Source organism: Bos javanicus, chromosome 1 (genome assembly GCF_032452875.1).
Source record: "Bos javanicus breed banteng chromosome 1, ARS-OSU_banteng_1.0, whole genome shotgun sequence".
Classification (NCBI taxonomy): Eukaryota; Metazoa; Chordata; class Mammalia; order Artiodactyla; family Bovidae; genus Bos; species Bos javanicus.
In genome coordinates, this window is record NC_083868.1 from 53,183,172 (window position 1) to 53,203,984 (window position 20,813).

Genomic DNA, 20,813 nt, shown 5'->3' on the forward strand with positions numbered 1-20,813 from the left:
AAGTTATGATTTTTCTCTCTGTAGAATATCTCATGGGCTTTGAGATTATGTAGATACTCAGTTTTTCATTAAACTTTCACCTACTAGTTTTAGCATTTGTCAGGAAATGGCAACCCACTCCAGTATTCATGCCTGGAAAATTCCATGGGCAGAGGAGCCTGGTGGACTGCAGTCCATGGGGTCACAAAGAGTCGGACACAACTTAGCAACGAGACAACAACAACGTACATAAAGAAGGAAATTGAGGCCAGTTCAAATTACTGGTAATACTGTGCCATTTTTCTAACATGCTTTGGAAATGCTTATTTCATTCTCTGTGCTTCATTTGGGTAATTATTAAGAAAAGTTAATTCTTCAAATGTTTACTATTATTATTATATGATCAGTGATCTTTTTTTTTTCCTTTTTGGCCATGCCATGTGGCATTTGGAATCTTGGTTCTTGACCAAGCATTAAGCCCATGCCCTCTGCAGAGGAAGCATGGAAGCCTAATCACTGGAACACGAGGAAATTCCCTGATTAGTGATCTTTTTTTCCTCCATCAAATTCCTTCTTATTTGCTACTCAAGATAATTAGCTATTATCCAAATTTGTCTCTCAATTTTCTGCTTGAAGAGTACTTTTCCTTCTTGACTATTTAAAAAGTACCAGCAGAAGTGGAGACCTTTCCTCTCCCCTCCTTCCTGTCTATCCTTTCTCAACCATCCTGGGAAGTGAAAAGTGAAGTGAAGTCACTCAGTCGTGTCCAACTCTTTGCGACTCCATGAACGGTAGCCTACCAGGCTCCGCTGTCCATGGGATTTTCCAGGCAAGAATACTGGAGTGGGCTTCCATTTCCTTCTCCAGGGAATCTTCCCAACACATGGATCAAATCCGGGTCTCCTGCATTGCAGACAGACAGTCTGAGCCACCAGGAAAGTCCACAATTTATTCACAGTTAAACTTCTTGTTCACAACCTGATGAGTGGGCCTTGATTCTATTACTATGACTTGTAACCTCAGATGATGGTTAGCAGTTTTTAGCAATACAGTATTTTTTAATTAAAATATATACAATATAGTACAATGTAGTTTTAAAAGACAATGTTATTGCAGACAATAGAGACTACAGTTTATTGTGAACATAACCTTTACATGCTCTGGGAAACTAAAAAATTCATGTGATATACTTTATTGTGTTATTCACTTTATGGTGGTAGCCTGGGATTGAACCTGCAGTATCTGTGAGATACACCTGCATGGCAGTTGCCGGATGGTGATTTCTAAATGCCATATTTTTTTTACTTTAGCTGTTATTGTACCGGGAGGACCCTTCTCTTCTGCCATTGATTCATTTATCTCTACCTGTATGGACTCATCGGAGAAGACAATGGCACCCCACTCCAGTATTCTTGCCTGGAAAATCCCATGGACAGAGGAGCCTTGTGGGCTGCAGTCCATGGGGTTGCTAAGAGTCAGAGATGACTGAATGACTTCACTTTCACTTTTCACTTTCATGCATTGGAGAAGGAAATGGCAACCCACTCCAGTGTTCTTGCCTGGAGAATCCCGGGGACGGGGAGCCTGGTGGGCTGCCGTCTATGGGGTCACATAGAGTTGGACACAACTGAAGCAACTTAGCAACAGCAATATGGATTCATAGTTTGTTGTTTTATTCTCTGGGTTATAACTTATTACTATAATTATTTGTTTTGATGCTCAGTTGTCCCAGATTGGCTAGTATGATATTCTACAGTCTATGTCCTTTAGCCATATCCTCATCATTTCTTTGCACATGTCCTTACTATCTGGCAAAGAATTCTGGGCTCATCTGTGCTTTCCCTGACCTAGCCCAGGAATTAGTAATTTTTCTAAGAAATCTGTTTTCATTTTTTTTTTCGTTAAGTAGAAAATTTAGAAACCAAGATCTAAGTGCTAGGTATTCTCATTGCTATCTACTGTGACTGTTTCTAGACACTCTTAGAGGACAGAACTAGTAAACACATGTATATATGTATTTGTATTTCTATATCTATAAATATTTATATTTTCAATTAATCTAAATGTATGAAAAATCCATGAGTTCATACTAATGCTGCCAATTCCAATCCTGGACCTATAATTACTGCCTTGAAACTGGTCAGATCTCAGACTTGGTAACATTAATCTGCTGTAGAATAGGACCTGCAGTATACTCTGGAACTGCACGATACATCTACCCATTCACTTACTAACTCACACCCTATGTGCTAGGACCTGGTTCAGTTCAGTTCTGTTCAGTCGCTCAGTCATGTCTGACTCTTTGCGACCCCAGGAATTGCAGCACGCCAGGCCTCCCTGTCCATCACCAACTCCTGGAGTTCACTCAGACTCAAGTCCATTGAGTCAGTGATGCCATCCAGCCATCTCATCCTCTGTCATCCCCTTCTCCTCCTGCCCCCAATCCCTCCCAGCATCAGTCTTTTCCAATGAGTCAACTCTTCGCATGAGGTGGCCAAAGTACTGTAGTTTCAGCTTTAGCATCATTCCTTCCAAAGAAATCCCAGGGCTGATCTCCTTCAGAATGGACTGGTTGGATCTCCTTGCAGTCCAAGGGACTCTCAAGAGTCTTCTCCAACACCACAGTTCAAAGGCAGCAATTCTTCGGTGCTCAGCTTTCCTCACAGTCCAGCTCTCACATACATACATGACGACTGAAAAACCATAGCCTTGACTAGATGGACCTTTGTTGGCAAAGTAATGTCTTTGATTTTGAATATGCTATCTAGGTTGGTCATAACTTTTCTTCCAAGGAGTAAGCGTCTTTTAATTTCATGGCTGCAGTCACCATCTGCAGTGATTTTGGAGCCCCCAAAAATAAAGCCTGACACTGTTTAGGAACACAGAAACAAGAAAGATTTTCTCCTTATCTTCAAGTAGCTCAATCTATTAGAGATGATGGAGGAAAAAATAATGACAATATAGTACAAGTTCTGTTATTCACAGGGCTCTATGGGAACTGAGAGGAGGACCACCTGGCCCAACCTGAGTAAACTGGATTATTTCAAAGGAAGTAAAAATAGGTTGCTTACACTAGTTATTGGAAGTTCTTAGATTATTGCATTTGCATGAAATAAAGAGTGCACTTTGTTTCTGAGTAAAAGCACATTTTATGGAGAGCTCTCATTTATCTAGAAGGGGTCTTTGCATTGATTGAATTTGTCACATTACTATTTAGCCAAGACAATACCTATGCAAATAAGTTCCAAGGAAACTGCTGTTAAGTTTGTGGGTCCAAATGTTAGGTTTTGGTCTTTCTGTTCTGTGCCTCCCAATGACCATAAAGGACGGGAAAAATGTGGGACTTCATTTCAAACTACCTATTATCCCAAATTAAATAAACTGACTTTGCCACTGTATTGATTGCCACCCTCTTGAGTAATGGGCTTCCCTGATAGCTCAGCTGGTAAAGAATCTACCTGCAACATGGGAGACCTGGGTTTGATCCCTGGGTTGGGAAGATCCCCTGGAGAAGGGAAAGGCTACCCACTAAAGTGTTCTGGCCTGGAGAATTCCATGGAGTGTATAGTCCATGGCGTCACAAAGAGGCAGACAGGACTTTCACTTTCACTCTTGAGTAAAAGAATAGTTTATGCATACTGATTTATCTAAATGTAATCTTAAACTAGAAAGTTTGAAAGAAAATGATTTGTGTGTGTGAGGGTATATATATGGAAAGTAAAGGCTAAAAATAAAGCAGGGTGGAAATAAAATACTCGAATGAAAAATAAGGGGATTTTATTTTTTCTGTCATATATATATACATATATATGCATACACACACACATATATATAGTATTTTAATAAAAATTTATCACTAGATCCTTGTTTCCCCCTTATTTTCAAAAAATAAGTGTGGGCTGTCTTCTGGTTTGAGCACATCTCATCAGTTTCCCCCAGTTGCAAGTCTGGTCACTCTCATATTGCTTATGTCACCAACTTAGAAATCCCAGATGAGAAAGTTGCTCAGTAAGATATGTAAGTAAAGACTGCCAGTACCAGGAGGATGATTGTGACATGACTTGCTATCCTTCCTTCTGCTACAAAATGATTCTTTAGTATATCTGATACCACAGAAGAAAGTAGAACTGAGAAATGTATACACCTTTTAATTCACTACAGAAACATAATCAAACATGACTGAAATATTTATTTTTTATCAGGGAACCTTAGATCATAGTAGATATAAAATCAGTTTAGTCATGAAATGGTCATGGTAAATAATAAACTTCAAATGTTAATAAAGATACTGAAGTTTTATTCTAATGCTTTTTTTAAAAAAATGTAATTTTAGGTAACCATAAAGTTGAGGCAAGGGTAGTTTGGAATTTTGGAAAGAATTCCCAGCCATTGCTGGCTGCGTCTGGGAGCAGAAGCACTTGAGATGACTGTGTGTGTATCAAATGGAAGGGGCTGGCTTGTCCCAAAGGTCCACGTGCTGACAGCAGCAGCAGCACCTGCAGAAAGCATGGGTCCTACCCACTCTGCACCACGTTCCTCTCTCTCAAATGCAAGGAACCATAAGAACAGTGAGCCACCAGGTCAGGGCTTTACTATATGTAATGATTAGTGAAAGCTGCTTTGAAAGTGAGAATTTTAAATTACTTTATTAAATATTATATTCAATTTAAAAGTTTTGACCATCCATAATCATCATGATACAATATGTGTGTATATATGTAAAAAAATACCCATCAACATGCTTTAAGAGGAATAACTGTGCTTTGTAATCTATGCAACATGAAATATGATTTTCTATAAAAAACCAATAATCAGAAGCATGATAAATGGTATGTTTTAATAAGAGCCTATTGCAGATTCTGGAATGATTGTGGCATGCATGTCTCTTGTCATGTTGGACTTTTCCTTCAGTTTCGACTGGAGTAATGTGTGTTCCACAACACCGATTCTAATGTCCATCTGAACGGTTTCTTGCTTCAGCTTTGTTAAGCTCTGTTTAATCTTCACCAGAGGAGCTGCAGAATGAAAATAACATGGAATAAAAATTTTCATTTGGAGTATCAGTTTATTACAGAATGGTATGACATTTTCCTCACTTTGTCTTAAGCCAAAAATAGGGTTAAAAACAGCCAACAATTTACTGACATTCACACAGTTTTGCTGTGGCATTTTAAACACCTGAAATTTCTAGGCTGGGAAATGATGTAGCATTTGATGTACTGAGGCTGAACTTCTTTTCTAGAGGAAGAATTGCTAAAGGGGTGTATAATGATTTCTTCAGTATTTTTTAATGGGCTAGTATATTTGTCTAAGGAAAAAAGGATACTATGGGAGAAAGGAGATTAAAAAAGGGATGCAAAGGGAAAAAAGAATTACTTTGAGACACAGCTAATGGGCTCATTCAAACATACTGCAAACCCTCTATACATCACCTTTTGAAAGATCACTCAGTATGTACCATTAACACTCTAAAATCTTTCTAGAACATAGAAAGGCCTTTGGGCAATCACCACCAGGCCATGTCAAAGTAACTAGCTCACAATGGAGGATGATTACTGTCGGAATATTAATTCTTCCCTATCTGACCCTTGACTATCAGGCCTACTGAGGGTGAGTGAAAAAGGGAGTCATCACATTACCACCTACACTGACTGTTTTTGTACCATAAAATGGAATGATGAATCTCACTGGATGAAAACAGAACAAAATATTACTTTTTTTTTTAAACAGGCATATCCTATTTCTTTCTTTTTTTTTTTAAATTTTATTTTATTTTTAAACTTTACATAATTGTATTAGTTTTGCCAAATATCAAAATGAATCCGAACAGATATAGTTTGAATAAAATCCTGAATGATAGTAAAAATGACTCTTCTCAGCTCATTTATAAGGAAAATAGTATACTGATTATCAGACATCATTTTTGTACCATGTACCCCTCCTTCAAACAAATTCATTTTAAAAAGGAGACTTCCTATTTATTAATACCTTCTAAAAAATACATTTCTTAAGGAGAGACACTTTTGCTTATTTTCTTCTTAAAATTCGTGTGTACTTACCACCGTCGGTCATACTGCTGCCTTTTTCTTCCATTTCTTGTTTCACCTTTTCTAGCTCTTCTGTAACCTTTCATTGAAAACAAAAGTTCTCATGAGCATTGGATTTTAAAGAAACTTCCAAATTTTTGAATGACGTATTAAGACAAATAATTCAGACATAATACACACATAAAGGGATACAAAGATATTAGCAGTATCCTGGACATAATTTGGGCTTCCCAATTTGAACAATAAGATAAAGTATGCAGACATGCTAAGCTTTTTATCTTCTAAGCATGCTCCTATTGTTCAGTCAGTTCAGTGCAGTTCAGTCGCTCAGTCATGTCTGACTCTTTGCGACCCCAGGAATTGCAGCACGCCAGGCCTCCCTGTCCATCACCAACTCCTGGAGTTCACTCAGACTCACGTCCATCGAGTCGGTGATGCCATCCAGACATCTCATCCTCTGTTGTCCCCTTCTCCTCCTGCCCCTAATCCCTCCCAGCATCAGAGTCTTTTCCAATGAGTCAACTCTTTGCATGAGGTGGCCAAAGTACTGTAGTTTCAGCTTTAGCATCATTCCTTCCAAAGAAATCCCAGGGCTGATCTCCTTTAGAATGGACTGGTTGGATCTCCTTGCAGTCCAAGGGACTCAAGAGTCTTCTCCAACACCACAGTTCAAAAGCAGCAATTCTACGGCGCTCAGCTTTCTTCACAGTCTAACTCTCACATCCATACATGACCACAGGAAAAACCATAGCCTTGACTAGACGGACCTTTGTTGGCAAAGTAATGTCTCTGCTTTTGAATATGCTATCTAGGTTAGTCATAACTTTCCTTCCAAGGAGTAAGCCTCTTTTAATTTCATGGCTGCAATCACCATCTGCAGTAATTTTGGAGCCCCAAAAAATAAAGTCTGATACTGACATCACCAAATTACTTTCTCATTAACTCTCTCAGATTATAACATGATAGAATAAAAAAGATCTAAGTTGTTTTTTTTTTAGGCATTAGGCACTCAAGCCTTGCAGTTATCTCATAGCATCTACCATGCAAGTCTCTAATGACTAGTTATTAATTAAAATACCATAAACATCCTAAAAGCTTTGCTAATTCTAAAGATTTACTAGGTATCTTTCTTAATATTATAGTTTTGTAAGAGAATATGCCACCTCTTCCACTATAGGACACTAAAAATAACATTTATGCCATATGGCTATATGTAAAAATATTCTAACTGCTTTATCCAAACCATGAACTCCAAGAAGCATACTGTGCTGCTATACTGGCCCTTATATATACTCTACATCATACTCAAAATTGTACTATAGTCTCTGTTATTAGCAAACTTCCAAACTAGAATTAATATTGGTAGAAAGTATCACCTTTAAAAAACTGAAAAATTTTTGATACAATTTAGAACCAAACCATAATTATTGTAACTTAGTAGTCTTTATTTTTTATCATACTGGTGAGTAAAAACTTCCTTGGGAATAAAGTGCACATCCAAGTAAAGCAAATTAATTTTGTTCAGGCATCTGAAATGTTACAACTGGGGATAACTACATACTCCGAAAGAACTAAATGGTTCCCTGGACTCCCTTCCAGTGTTAATTTACCTAATGTAAGTGAGCACTTTAGTTCTGTATAATGTTTTATCTGCCTAGAAGCACCACAGGACTACAGTCTAAGTATTTCTAAAGTAATATTTTTATTATTTTAAAATAACTATTTACTCCTCAAATAATCTCCAGGAAAAAAGCTTAATTCTACTGTATAGAAATGTGTGTGTGTGTGGGTGTGTGTGTGTGTGCGTGCTCTGTTTGCTCAGTCATGTCAGACTCTTTGTGGCCCCATGGACTAGAGCCCACCTCTGTCCATGGAATTCTCCAGGCAAGAGTCCTGAAGTGGGTTGTCATTTCCTTCTCCAGGGGATCTTCCCGACCCAGGGATTGAACACGCATCTCCTGTGTCTCCTGCACTGGCAGGTGGATTCTTTACCACTGAGCCACCTAGGAAGCCCACTATACAGAAAAGTTTGTAACAATTATACTTGAGTATATCCAAAGATAGTCTTAGATTTTAGTCCCACACTGGCTACTGATCTTTTCAGGTCTTTTTTCCTCTCAGCTCTTCAGTGAGAAGTGGGAGTATATATTATTAATATATATATATACACACACACACAAATATTTAAAGGTAAGACCTAATACATAAAATATAATACATGTATTATTAATATAACTAATATATATTAGGTCTTCTGTTTCTTGCAAAATGATGAAAGTAAATACAACAATGTATGTAAACATTGTAAAAAGTCTTCTTTTTAGACTATTCTAAAAATACTCTAAAAATCCCTTCTAAAAAGTCTTTAGAAGGGAAAGGGTTAAATGCCCGTCTCAATTTGTGGACAGAGAAATAGGATCACATACAAGTTATCAACAACAATCATTTAAAAAATTATATCTTAAATACTAATATTAAAATTTACTATAGACATTTAAGTAAATACTTAACTCTTCTATATATTAATTATAATTATTATGTTTTTAAAAAGATTAAGGAAGGTTATAAACGTGCTAATATCATCAGCATATTTTACATTACATTTAGTAAAACAATTTTAGGCATTTTGTGGAAATAAGTAGGTATATAAATATCTAACTGATTCATTGAAAAGAAAATTTAGGGATTTTTCTCCTGAAGAAAAGGATTTAGAGCCACAGGAAGCAATTACTAAAGTAAACAACTGTGGCTGTAGCAGTATTAACCCATCCATGGCTGTCAACAGCAGGGCCCTGCTGCCAGGTGAGAATCTGGGTGAACCGTGCGTACCTCAGACAGGATTCTGGTCCTTTCAGTTACTCCACCGTTTCCCTGCTGGTAACGCTCCCTTGCCTGAGGGAGAAAATATTTTGTTTAATGGCAAAATCAAAACAAGCAGATTACTTAAATATGACCTCTTTGTATTTACAATTTCTGCATATCATTCTATGACAACCCCTTCCTTGTCTGTGAATACATTTGTGAAAAGCGACATTTTAACAGCGGCTATTTGAATGTTCCTAACAGGCACCATGTGTTTAATGAAAACACTATATAAGGCTGAACTACCTTAACCACCATGTACTGACTGTGTAACACTCAGGGCCACAGTTCACAATAAAAATTTGTCCTCAGCCATTCCTCAACAGTTTAGACAATGGCTCTTGGTTGATCTAATCTGCCTGCTACGCAGAGAAAACTCGTTCTCAGAAACAATAGAACATCAGAATCAGTAATTAGTAAGATTTAACAAGCAGTATGAGAATACAGAAATGTTCTTGGGAACTAATTTAACAATTATTTAGTGTCAGTGTTTGAGAAATACAGGGTGGCTTTAATCAGAGACTTTTTACAGCATTTTAAAAATAAAAATACCCATGAATACGTGTGTATATGTGTGAACAGTTAATTAAACAAACAATAAAAAATGTGAAGGTTAGCTTCTGCTTCGTCTTTGAGAACTCCTAAAAGTATTAATATAGAAGTATCTCCAGTTTATTCCCATTCTTTTCTCCTTCTAACCTTGTCTGCCTTCAACTGACATTGGTAAGTGCTCTTAGTGGTCTTCCTCAACATCAGGAAAGTGGGGAGCATAAATCCCAGAGAAAAGTCATTAGATCCCTACCGTTGGAACAAAGCATGGCTGCTTTCAAAGGATGAAGGTTTTTATTTTATTTTTGGTTGAAATTCTAAAACTTTGACAGGATCAAAAAATGTGCTCATTTAATTAATTAAACTGCTGTCTTTGAATGTGTCTTGCTTTCATATCCCTTATTATGTGGTTGTAAGCCATTATGGCAAGGCTGTCTTTTCCCCCGACACATGTATATGCATACTCTTCTACTTCCTCCTACTCAGACAGTAAATTAACAGCAGACTTAGAAACAAAACCAGGTGTCCTGACACCCTGTTCCTTTTCTAAGGAATATATGACTTCTTTTACTTCAATCAGATGAAGAAATGCATTTTAAAGACTCCTAGGATGTCATTTCTATCGCACGTAAAATGGAGATGACAAGTTCCGTTTGCTTCCAAATGCGGGCAGAGAATTACTGTGCTGCTGTTTGTGAAAAGTACTGCATGACCCTCTAGAAGAGAAGTGCTGTGTCAAGTTTAGGGATCAGAGTCATGAACTGGAATGAGCCCCAGGCATCACTCTTCAGTTACCTCACTCAGCTGGGCTTGAGCCGCACGATATTCCTGAACCAAGTGCTCCAGCTGATTGTTGATGTACTTTTCTCGGCTGCCAATCTTTTCCAGAGTCCTACTAATTTCATTATGAAGTCTGTCCAAAAATCCCTAGAAATTTCATGAAATTTTAATAGGCAAAGAATGCACAAATATGATTTTCCAAAGTAGTTTTAAATGGGTTAAATCTCCCTCTGTTCAGCCCACAAATTCTTAGTTACAAATAAAAAAGATGAAACAGTTTGAAATTTTCAGTAACAAAAAAGTCTGCAAGGAGAATTATTTTAGTCACACTCTGCAGAATGTTAAAATTAAAAAGCACCTGGTAGTGTTAGTTGATTTATTTGTCCTTATGCAAATCCAAAATGTGTGTGAGTGGAATTTGCTTTAAAGTTCACAATCAAAGTAGGTAAGGGAATAACATGATTTTCTTATAAGCACAATTCAAAGATGACTGGAATATTGCAGCTGGAAGTAGATCATTAAACTTATCGCTCTAGTCTGCAGTGACATCATTGGGTGACACAAAAAGGATGCCAGTTTTGAGTGGTATTCAGAGGGAATAAGGGGTTCTATAGCAGATTCATACTTTGGCATGAGCAATCTTACTATGATTGAATTGTGTTTTCCGAAATTAATATGATGATGCCTTCCTTTCCCCCATCTCCCCTCAAGTGACTGTATTGGAGCCTTATAGGAGGTGATTTTGATTAAATGAGGTCATCAGAGTGGAGCTCACAGAACTGGTGTTATTATAATATGAGGAAGAGATATCATAGCTCTCTTTCCCCATGTGAGGACACAGTGAGTAAGTGGCTGCATGTGGCCAAGAAGAGAGCCCTCCCTACAACCTGGTCAGCTGGCATCCTGATATCAGTCTTCTAGCCTCTGCAACTGTGGGAAAATAAACTTATACCGTTCAAACCAAACCAAACCAAACTTATAGCTCCAGTCTGGGAACCAGAACCTTACTCCAGCTTGGCTTCCTTGTGGTAGTCTCCAAAAGTCCCTATTCATGGCAGGGCAGCAAGCCTGGAAGCTGTAGGTCCTAGGCATTGCTGGCCTGGCGCTCTGTTATTCTTCGGGATTCAAAGAGGAAAGAATGATGAAATGATTCTAACACGCCTACATATATAAATAAACTATATCTATACTATAAAGTATGCAATAAACTATATATATATATTGTATAAAGTATGCAATAAACTATATATATATATATATATACACACACACCCACATCTTTTAAATAGTTACCTTTATTTAGTTGGTTTAAATCTTAGGGCTGCTGAAATATAATATGGTATATTTGATCAGTAAACTCCTCAAGGGTAAGGACTGCGCCACTTTTCTTTCATGTCTTCCCTTAACAGGTACTTCACAGATGAATAAATGGACTCACGGACTCATCTGAAGTAAGTCACATACCTTGGTTTCCTTTAGAGCAGATTCAATCCCACTTTTGTGCTGGTGCATTTGGTCAACATGGATTCTCCAATCCTATAGGGATAAGAGCATAGAGAAACAAGTGAAAAATACATTTCCTTCTTTCTTCTACAGTTTTGAAGCTATATTCTTTATTTTAATTACTTTGGTTGCTGCTCTGTTTCAGGTAGGAGAGGCCTATATATAGCCTGCAATCAGATTATAAGGAAATATGTGTAGAGCACTTCAGGATAAAAGGTTCTAAATAAATTTAAATTATTTTATGTGTTCACAGAGTGATGTCTGACAATTTGAATATAAATCATCCCTGCACTGCTGGTGGTTAATATTTATGACTACCCATCAAAATAGAAAAAAAAAAAAAACTAATTACTAGAAAAGAAATACTTGTTTAAACAGTAACAATTATGTATAACAGAAGCAACTCTGGAATCAAGTTTTTTTTCAGTTGCTAAGTCATGTCCAACTTTTTGTGACTCCATGGACTGCAGCACGCCAGGCTTCCCCATCCTTCACCATCTCCCAGAGTCTGCTCAAACTTATGTCCATTGAGTTGGTGAAGCCATGGAACCATCTTGTCCTCTATTGCCCCCTTCTCCTCTTGCCTTCAGTCTTTTTCAGCATCAGGGTTTTGTACAATTAATTAGCTCTTCACATCAGGTGGCCAAAGTATTGGAGCTTCAGCTTCAGCATCAGTCCTTCCAAAGAATATTCAGGGTTGATTTCCTTTAGGATTGACTGGTTTGATCTCCTTGCAGTCCAAGGACTCTCAAGAGTCTTCTCCAACAGCACAGTTCAAAAGCACCAATTCTTTGGCAGTCAGCTTTCTTCATGGTCCAACTCTCACAACTGTACATGACTACTGGAAAAATCACAGCTTTGACTAGATGTACCTGTGTCAGCAAAGTGATGTCTGGGCTTTTTAATATGCTGTCTAGGTTTGTCATAGCTTTTCTTCCAAGGAAGAAGTGTCCTAATTTCATGGCTGCAATCACCATCTTCAGTGATTTTGAAGCCCAAGAAAATAGCCTCTCACTGTTTCCATTGTTTCCCTATCTATTTGTCATGAAGTGATGGGACTGGATGGCATGATCTTAGTTTTCTTAATGTTGAGTTTTAAGTCAGCTTTCTCACTCTCCTCTTTCACCTTCATCAAGAGGCTCTTTAGTTCCTCTTTGTTTTCTGCCATTAGGGGAGTATCATCTATATATCTGAGGTTGTTGATATTTCTTCCGGCAGTCTTGATTCCAGCTTGTGACAGATATATCCATTGCAGCATTTCACATGATGTCCTCTGCATAGAAGTTAAAATAACCAGGGTGACAATATATAGCCTTGACATACTCCTTTCCCACCTTTGAAACAGTCCGTTATTCCATGTCCGGTTCTAACTGTTGCTTCTTGACCCTCATACAGGTTTCTCAGGAGGCAGGTAAGGTGGTCTGGTATTCCCATCTCTTTCAGAATTTTCCACAGTTTAGTGTAGTAAATGAAGCAGATGTTTTTCTGGAATTCTCTTGCTTTTTCTATGATCCAATGGATGTTGGCAATTTAACCTCTAGTTCCTCTGCCTTTTCTAAATTCAGCTTGTACATCTGGAAGTTCTTGGTTCATGTACTGCTGAAGCCTAGCTTGAAGGATTTTAAGCATTACCTTGCTAGCATATGAAACGAGCACAATTGTAAGGTAGTTTGAACTTGTATCATATATCAAATATTAGTTTGTCCCTTGAAATTAAAATGGGGCTCTCTTGTTTAGACTTCAGAGTCTCTCTCTTAAGAAATCTCTATAATGATTATTAGAGTTCATATATTTGAGATATATTCTACTACTTTGAGACTGATCTAAATTTGTGTGCATATTTTAAATCTATCCCAACATTTTAATTTCCTAGAAGAGATTCTCAAAATTTTTGACTTATATTACTAAAGGTAACAATTTTAAGACTTGAGAAATATTCATCAGAAGAGAAAAAATATTAAGGTGAGTTGAAGTAAGTGATGGGGCCAGGCTATCCTTCAATCACACATACCTTCCTGCATTTTCTCCCTTCCTGCTCCCATTTTATATCTACACCACTTTATGAAGGAAAAACTCTTTTGTAAATAGTTCTAGTGTAATAATTTCTTAACTTTGAAACGTGTCTGTGATTATATGGTAAAAAATCCTTGGGTATTTCACACATATCAATTATGAAATTACATTACATCTGCAAAGAAGCTCAAAGAGCATCTAGCCTGACCTTCATCATTTCACAGATAGAGCAAACAGACGCTCGGTGACAGAAAGGGCCGTGTCCAAGGCCCCAGAGGTAGTGGTGCATGTGGATCAGAAGCCCAGTGTACTAATCCCCACACAGTATCTTTTGGCAGTTCAGAGTTAATAAAAGGAGAAACTGGTTGCTTGACATCAGTGAAGGTGCTAGTGAAAGAAGTGTTTGTTGCTCAGTTGTGTCCAACTCTGCGACCCCACGGACTATAGCCTGCCAGGCTCCTCAGGCAAGGATATTAGAGTGGGAAGCCAGTCCCTTCTCCAGATCTTCCTGACCCAGGGATCAAACCTGGGTCTCTTGCATTGCAGACAGATTCTTTATTGCCTGAGCCACCAGGGAAACCCTAGAGCAGAGAACAAACAGCACTTTGCTGTGTCCTTAAGCATTTTTTCTGTCTCATGAGTGGAACGTATCTCAGAATACAAGCGTGGAAAGAATCTTGAAGATCATTGATTCACCCATCTAATAGTCATCTATAGCAATGCCTGGACTGCTCATGACCTATGACTATGGTTAGACAGACGTGACCTGGAAACAGGCCCCTCCAACTAAGCCAGTCAACAAAGGAAAAGGAAGGAGAAGCAACTGGCTGACCTCCTGCAACTAGATCTAATGTGGTTAAGTTTTAAAATGGGAACCTGTTTAAGCTCAAGCAAGCATCTTGATGAAAGATAATGAACCTAACAAGTATCATTATAATAATTTTGTAAAGAAGTACTCATCCTGCCTGATTAAAAAAAAAAAATGTTAGAAGCTTAATAAACATCAAGCTCAAGTATTCCTATCAGTCTCTGTCTCTGTCAATAGATATATATGTATATGTGTGTATATATTTACATATATAAATGTATAAACATACACATATATTTATACATACATTTAAAATTTAGTGTAACTGGTGTTTAAAACAGTTTTGTGTTCTACTTTTTTCTACCTAGCACTGTTTTCGATCCAACAAATGTTTAAAACATGCATTTTTTTCATGTTTTGATATTCAAAGTATTTTGAGAGAAGCAAACATGCCTGACTCATCTGTGCATAACTATGATAACTTACATTGATGTTAAGCTCCATGGAGGAGCTGGCGTTTCATTGGAACCTTGAAACATGAGCACTAGCATTTCAACTTGCTGAAAAGGAGGGGGAGAGGAACAGTATTTTAGGCTGAGGGAGTAACAAGAACAAGGGAAAACAGAAAAATATATAGAGAACAGTAGGCCAGGCTGGCTAGAATATAACACACAAAGTTCTTAGGGTGGGGTGGTTGAATCACAAGGAAACAAAGCTGGAGATGGTAGGTTAAATTAGATCAAGGGCTTTAATTAAGGAGTGTGGATTTTATCTTGTAGAGATAATGGACAGCTATCAAAGATTTTTAGTTTCAGTTTTAAAGACAAGTCTGTGTTTTGAGAAAGTAACAGAGTGAACGACTAATTAGAAAGGTTGAGATTGAAGGCAGGTAGCAGACCAATTAGAGAAGGCAAAGGCAACCCACTCCAGTACTCTTGCCTGGAAAATCCCATGGATGGAGGAGCCTGGTAGGCTGCAGTCCATGGGGTCACTAAGAGTCGGACACGACTAAGCGACTTCCCTTTCACTTTTCACTTTCATGCACTGGAGAAGGAAATGGCAACCCACTCCAGTGTTCTTGCCTGGAGAATCCCAGGAACGGGGGAGCCTGGTGGGCTGCCGTCTGTGGGGTCGCACAGAGTCAGACACAACTGAAGTGACTTAGCAGCAGCAGCAGACCAATTAAGAAGCTGTGTCATGGTCCACTTGACAGATTAGCAGGGGTTTATCAGAGCAGTGCTTGTAAGAATGGAAGGGAAGGGGTGGATTCCAGGGACGCTGCAGAGACAGACTACAAGTATTTGATTACTGACTCAGGGGAAGTGTGTTGATTACTAACTCAGGGGAAGTGTGAGGCGGCTGAAGGGGAGGTGGGCAAGTAGACAGATGTGGGCAAGTAGACAGATGTCTGCAAGGTTTCTAGCCTTAGGAACTGAGAGCATAGTACAATCACAGTGTGACAAGAACAGAATAGATTTCAGGGGGTCAGAAATACTGAAGAATTTGGTTTTGGACTTTCTAATTTGATAAGCTAATGGGACATTTGTGTATTCTTATTGCTTTTTAAAGTGGAAAACTAGTAATGATCTATAATTATCTGCCAGGCAAATTTGAATGCTTGTTTTCTTAAAATCTTTGAGATGGACACATTTCCTGACATACAACTATTTTTATAAAAGCCTTATAAAAGTGTTCTTATACTTTAACCCAGCAATTTCACCTCTAGAAATTATTCCCAAGGAAATAATTGGGATACACACAAAGGCCAATGTATAAGCTCTGTGTAAAATAGTAGAACACTCTCTAAATATCTTAACAGTAGAGGACGATTTAAACTAATTCTGCAACATATATTTCATTCCTAAAAACAACGTCGTATGGTAACGTTTTTATAAAGCTCACAGCAAAAGTCAAGGATACACTATTTGGAGATATACACACATGTTGTTGTGTTAGTCGCCAAGTCATGCCCGACTCTATGTGATCCCATGGACTGTAGCCCACCAGGCTCCTCTGTCCGTGGAATTCTCCATAAAAAAATACTGGAGTGGGTTGCCATTGCCTTCTCCAGGGAATCTTCCCGACCCAGGGATCAAAGCTGGGTCTCCTATATTGTAGGTAGATTCTTTACTGAGCCACCTGGGAAGGACACACATATATGTGAAAACACTAAAAAGGAAAAAAAAAAAAAGAAGAGGCAGTAGCAGCTACTGGCAGTACACAAATCAGAGGACAGTGATTACCTATAGGGTGGGGGTGGGGAGGGGCAGCAGCGGGGCAGCACATGGACAACTTCCAGGGTATTGTAATGGCCCAGTTCTCTCTCAGGTTGGGTACTGGGTTCATAAGTGCTCATCACTGGATTTTAAAATTCCATATGATTTTATATTCAATTATATAACATATATATACACACACACATATATATACAATATATAATATTGTATATTAAAACGTTAAATTCATATCAAAAATATTTCACAGGAAAAAAAGCCTGTTTTTCACACATGTAGCATACAGTAAGGTGAAAAAACACTGCCAATAGAGTATATTCATTAGTTGTCCACGTAGTAAAAATTAATATCTGTGTATATTTATATGTGTTTATTAAAACAGGATTTGAATATTGGTATTTTAAATTTCTTCCTCTTCTAACAACACTTTCCCAATTTCCTATAAGAGAATCTTGTCAGTTTTAATCATCAAGGGAAAAAATGTCAAAAACTTTCTGGGTGCCCAAAGACATTTCTGAAAGGGGTTTAATATAGCTATAATAGAGGACATAAATAATTGTACTTGTAACATTTAAAAAACATGAATGTTGTTGTTTAGTTGCTAAGTTGTATCCAACTCTTTTACCCCATGGACCGTAGCCCACCAGGCTCCTCTGTCTTTGGGATTTCCCAGGCAAGAATACTGAAGTGGGTTGCCATTTTCTTCTCCAGGGGATCTTCCCAACTGAGGAATCGAACCTGTGTCTCCTAAGTTGTAGGCAGATTCGTCACTACTGAGCCATCTGGGAGGTCCCAAAACGTGAATACATAGCTTTAAAAAACTACAAGTGAGAGAGTTAAAAACTTTAGAAAGGTTAGTGGTAAGAATGGAGAATATAGGTTTCAATGATATGTTAGGATCCAATCCTCCAAATAAGGAGCAGTAAGAAGAACTGTTAAACAATAACAGCAATTCTTAAATAAGAGAGATTCCATTCGGTTATGAGGCACTTTTAAATACTTTTCTCGTCTGAGACAACGTTTGAGAGCACTAGTAGATATTCCTTGTCCCTTCTTTTTCACGGCTCTCCTTGCCTGTAATAGGGTTATGTGACTTGCTGCTGGCTGTGGGGGAAGTGCACTTCATTGCTCCAGTCGGGCTGGCCTTGCCCACGTGATTCTCTTTGGCCAGTGGAATGATGACGGACAGGGCCTACGCCAGGACTGTGCAGAAAATCTAAGGGGTATCGTCAACTCACTTGCCCTTTCTTTCAGCCATGATAATAGGCAAGCCCCACAAAGGGTTTATCTTATAGGTCTGAGAATAAGAAACATGGAAAGCAGATGGAGCAAAGCCACAGCTGAGCACACATTGGCAGATGCATATCTTGAATGAGAATAAATGTATGTTATTATTGTTGTAAACCACTGTGATTTGGGGGTGGTTTGTGATACAGAAATCTGACTATATATACATAATTTATAGGGAAGAAAAGAATCAGGTTAAATGACCTTTCCAAAGTTTCATGTCTGGAAAGTGGAAAGCATTCCATGCTGGTGCCTCTTAACATACTACATGCTGCTTTTCTTTGTCATAAAATGAACTACCAAAGAGTACTTAAGGTAAACCAAGACTTCTTTTTGTTACGTGTCAAGTGAGATCACATGGACTACGAGAGGTTACTGGTCACCTGTTCCAAAGTGCTCCACGTGTGTCTATTAAGCATCATTTCTCATCGCTATTGAAGGTGACCTTTTCATCTAATCTAGCACATTTCTTCTCTCTATGGAAATGAGAAAACTAATAATGATAGAGAATATAATTTCTTTAGACTTTCCTTCTATTTTACAAATCCTTTCATACAAAATCTTGTGTGTAGTTCTGTCACACAAAATCTTGTGAGGTAGATGGCAAAGGTATTGTTGAAACTATAATCCTCCTCCCTGTTCCAAATTCTTGAGTACCAAATTATATATCTCCTTTTTTCAGAAACTGGAGAACTGTGATAACATCTCTGCAGATGGTGATTCACGGTATACCATAAAATCAAAATGCATGAGATCTAGTTACAAAAGTTAAGGTGACTGGAAGACTACAGATCTTTGGGTTTTACTTCAACAGAACAACACCTAAACAATTTCCTTTGCATACATAGAGACATTTTGTTTTTTCCCAACTTAGTGCTTAAAGCGCCTCTCTGAAATAGCAGGGAAAAGAGAGTCTGAAACATGAGCTAGGGATGGCAAATGAAACTTTTATCTGTGTATAAGTTCTACTAATTTACAACTTGTGAAATGTCAAACTCTCAGTTTTTTTTTTTTTTCCACCCAAGTTTGAGCTTCTTTATGTGTGGAAAGGCATTGTGCCAAAGACTCTTGATATAGAAAAGCTGAGGAAGGCACCTTCGTGTGTAGTGGGATGGTTTTCTTACAGGCTCAGGAAAAGTCCATGCCAGGGCACAGCTGACTGATCTATGGGCGCCTTTCGCTCCAGCCCCCAACGGCAGGGGCAGGCCCTGATGTCTTGAACTGCTTTCCATCACAGAATGTTACTTCTGCTGTATGTCCCACCTTTTCCCTCTATTCTTATTGTTCCTCCCTCAATTCTGTTATGAATAATTAGTGATGAAATCTTCATTCATTGTTTTGTTTTTATAGTTTTATTTTAATGAATATAAAACCATTTACAACAGCTTTTACGGGCTCCCTCCATGAAAAGTGTCTAACCCATTTTTTCTTTTTAAACCTTTGTTTCAACTCTGAATTCACTTTCTCTGGGAATTTTTAAAAATCACTCTGGGGAGGAAATCCTATGTACTTTACATCCATTCTGAGATCTTTTTAAGTCTAATAATAGCAACTTCAATGTTAATATTCAAGGAATGCTTTATATGTGTCAGGCACTATGTTAAACATTGTTTCTAAAATGATCACATATGATTCTCTTAAAAACTTCATGAGGATATTGAGATGTGGCCACTTCAAAGTAGGCTGCCCAAGCTCGCACAGGCAAATTGGGTAGAGCCTAAACCTCCGAAGACCACCACAGGATATCAAGTCGTGTCTCTGATGAAATGCAGTAAAGCACAACTAAAAATTTTATGGGGTGATGGTTAAAGGAGTCTTTAGTTTTATCTTTAATATTTGAATTTTTATAAGAATGTATTTATATATCAATAGTATAATGAAAAAATATGAAACATTTTAGGATAAACATATGTAATTAAAAACTTTTTCACAAAGAAACAGCCACACCTACATGCTTTGCCTGTGTGTCTCGTTTTGTTTTTGGCCATGCTGCATGGCCTGTGGGAGCTTAGTTCCTCAATCAGGAATTGACTCTGCGCCCTCAGCAGTGGAAGCTGGGCAACCAGGGAATTCCTATACCTATATGGCATTATCAGTGAGTTTTCTCAAACACCTAAGAAAGAAATAACAACAACCTTATGTGAACCCTACCAGAATATAGAAAAAAAAAGGGATAGCAACTGCCAACTTGTTTTATAAGAACTTCAGAGCATCACACGAAAACCTGACAAAGATATTTAAAAAACAAGAAAAAAAATACAGATCAGTATCTTTTGTAGAGATATAAAAACCTAACAGCCAACAGAATCCAGTAACATACAAAAAGATAATATAACATGATTAAGGTACATTAATTCCAAAATGCAAGGTTAGTTTAATACTCAATAAACCATTATAACATGAGAGAAAACAAGAAGAGAGAAAACAAGAAGAGAGAAATCAAATGGTCATTTCAATAGATGAATAAAGAAAAAAATCACTTGAAAAAATTTAACATCCATTCATAATAATAACTCAACAAACTAGGAACAAAAAACAAAGTTCCTTAACCCATCTTATGATATTTATAAAAGTCATAAAGCTAACATCATCCTTGATGGTAAAACTGAAATATTGAAAGCGTTCTCCTTACTAATGCCACGTATATCCAACATAGACTAGGATTCTTAAACAGTATATTTCAGACAAGATAAAGGAAATAAAAGGGATAAGGCTTATAAAGAAAGAAACAAGATGGATGTTATTTGCAGA

At 37.7% G+C, this 20,813-nt stretch overlaps 1 protein-coding gene across 1 annotated transcript in view; it reads right to left on the reverse strand.

The window, feature by feature from the left end:
* Positions 1–4,598: 4,598 nt before the first annotated feature.
* IFT57 (intraflagellar transport 57) overlaps positions 4,599–20,813 on the reverse strand; it is a 73,547-nt gene continuing 57,332 nt past the window's right edge. The window contains exons 7-11 of the mRNA XM_061386504.1: positions 11,682–11,753; positions 10,233–10,364; positions 8,856–8,918; positions 6,039–6,105; positions 4,599–4,994 (exon numbers count right to left, since the gene is read on the reverse strand). Coding sequence (XP_061242488.1) covers positions 4,816–4,994; positions 6,039–6,105; positions 8,856–8,918; positions 10,233–10,364; positions 11,682–11,753 — 513 coding nt within the window. The 3' untranslated portion in view covers positions 4,599–4,815. The remainder of the gene's footprint in view (positions 4,995–6,038; positions 6,106–8,855; positions 8,919–10,232; positions 10,365–11,681; positions 11,754–20,813) is intronic.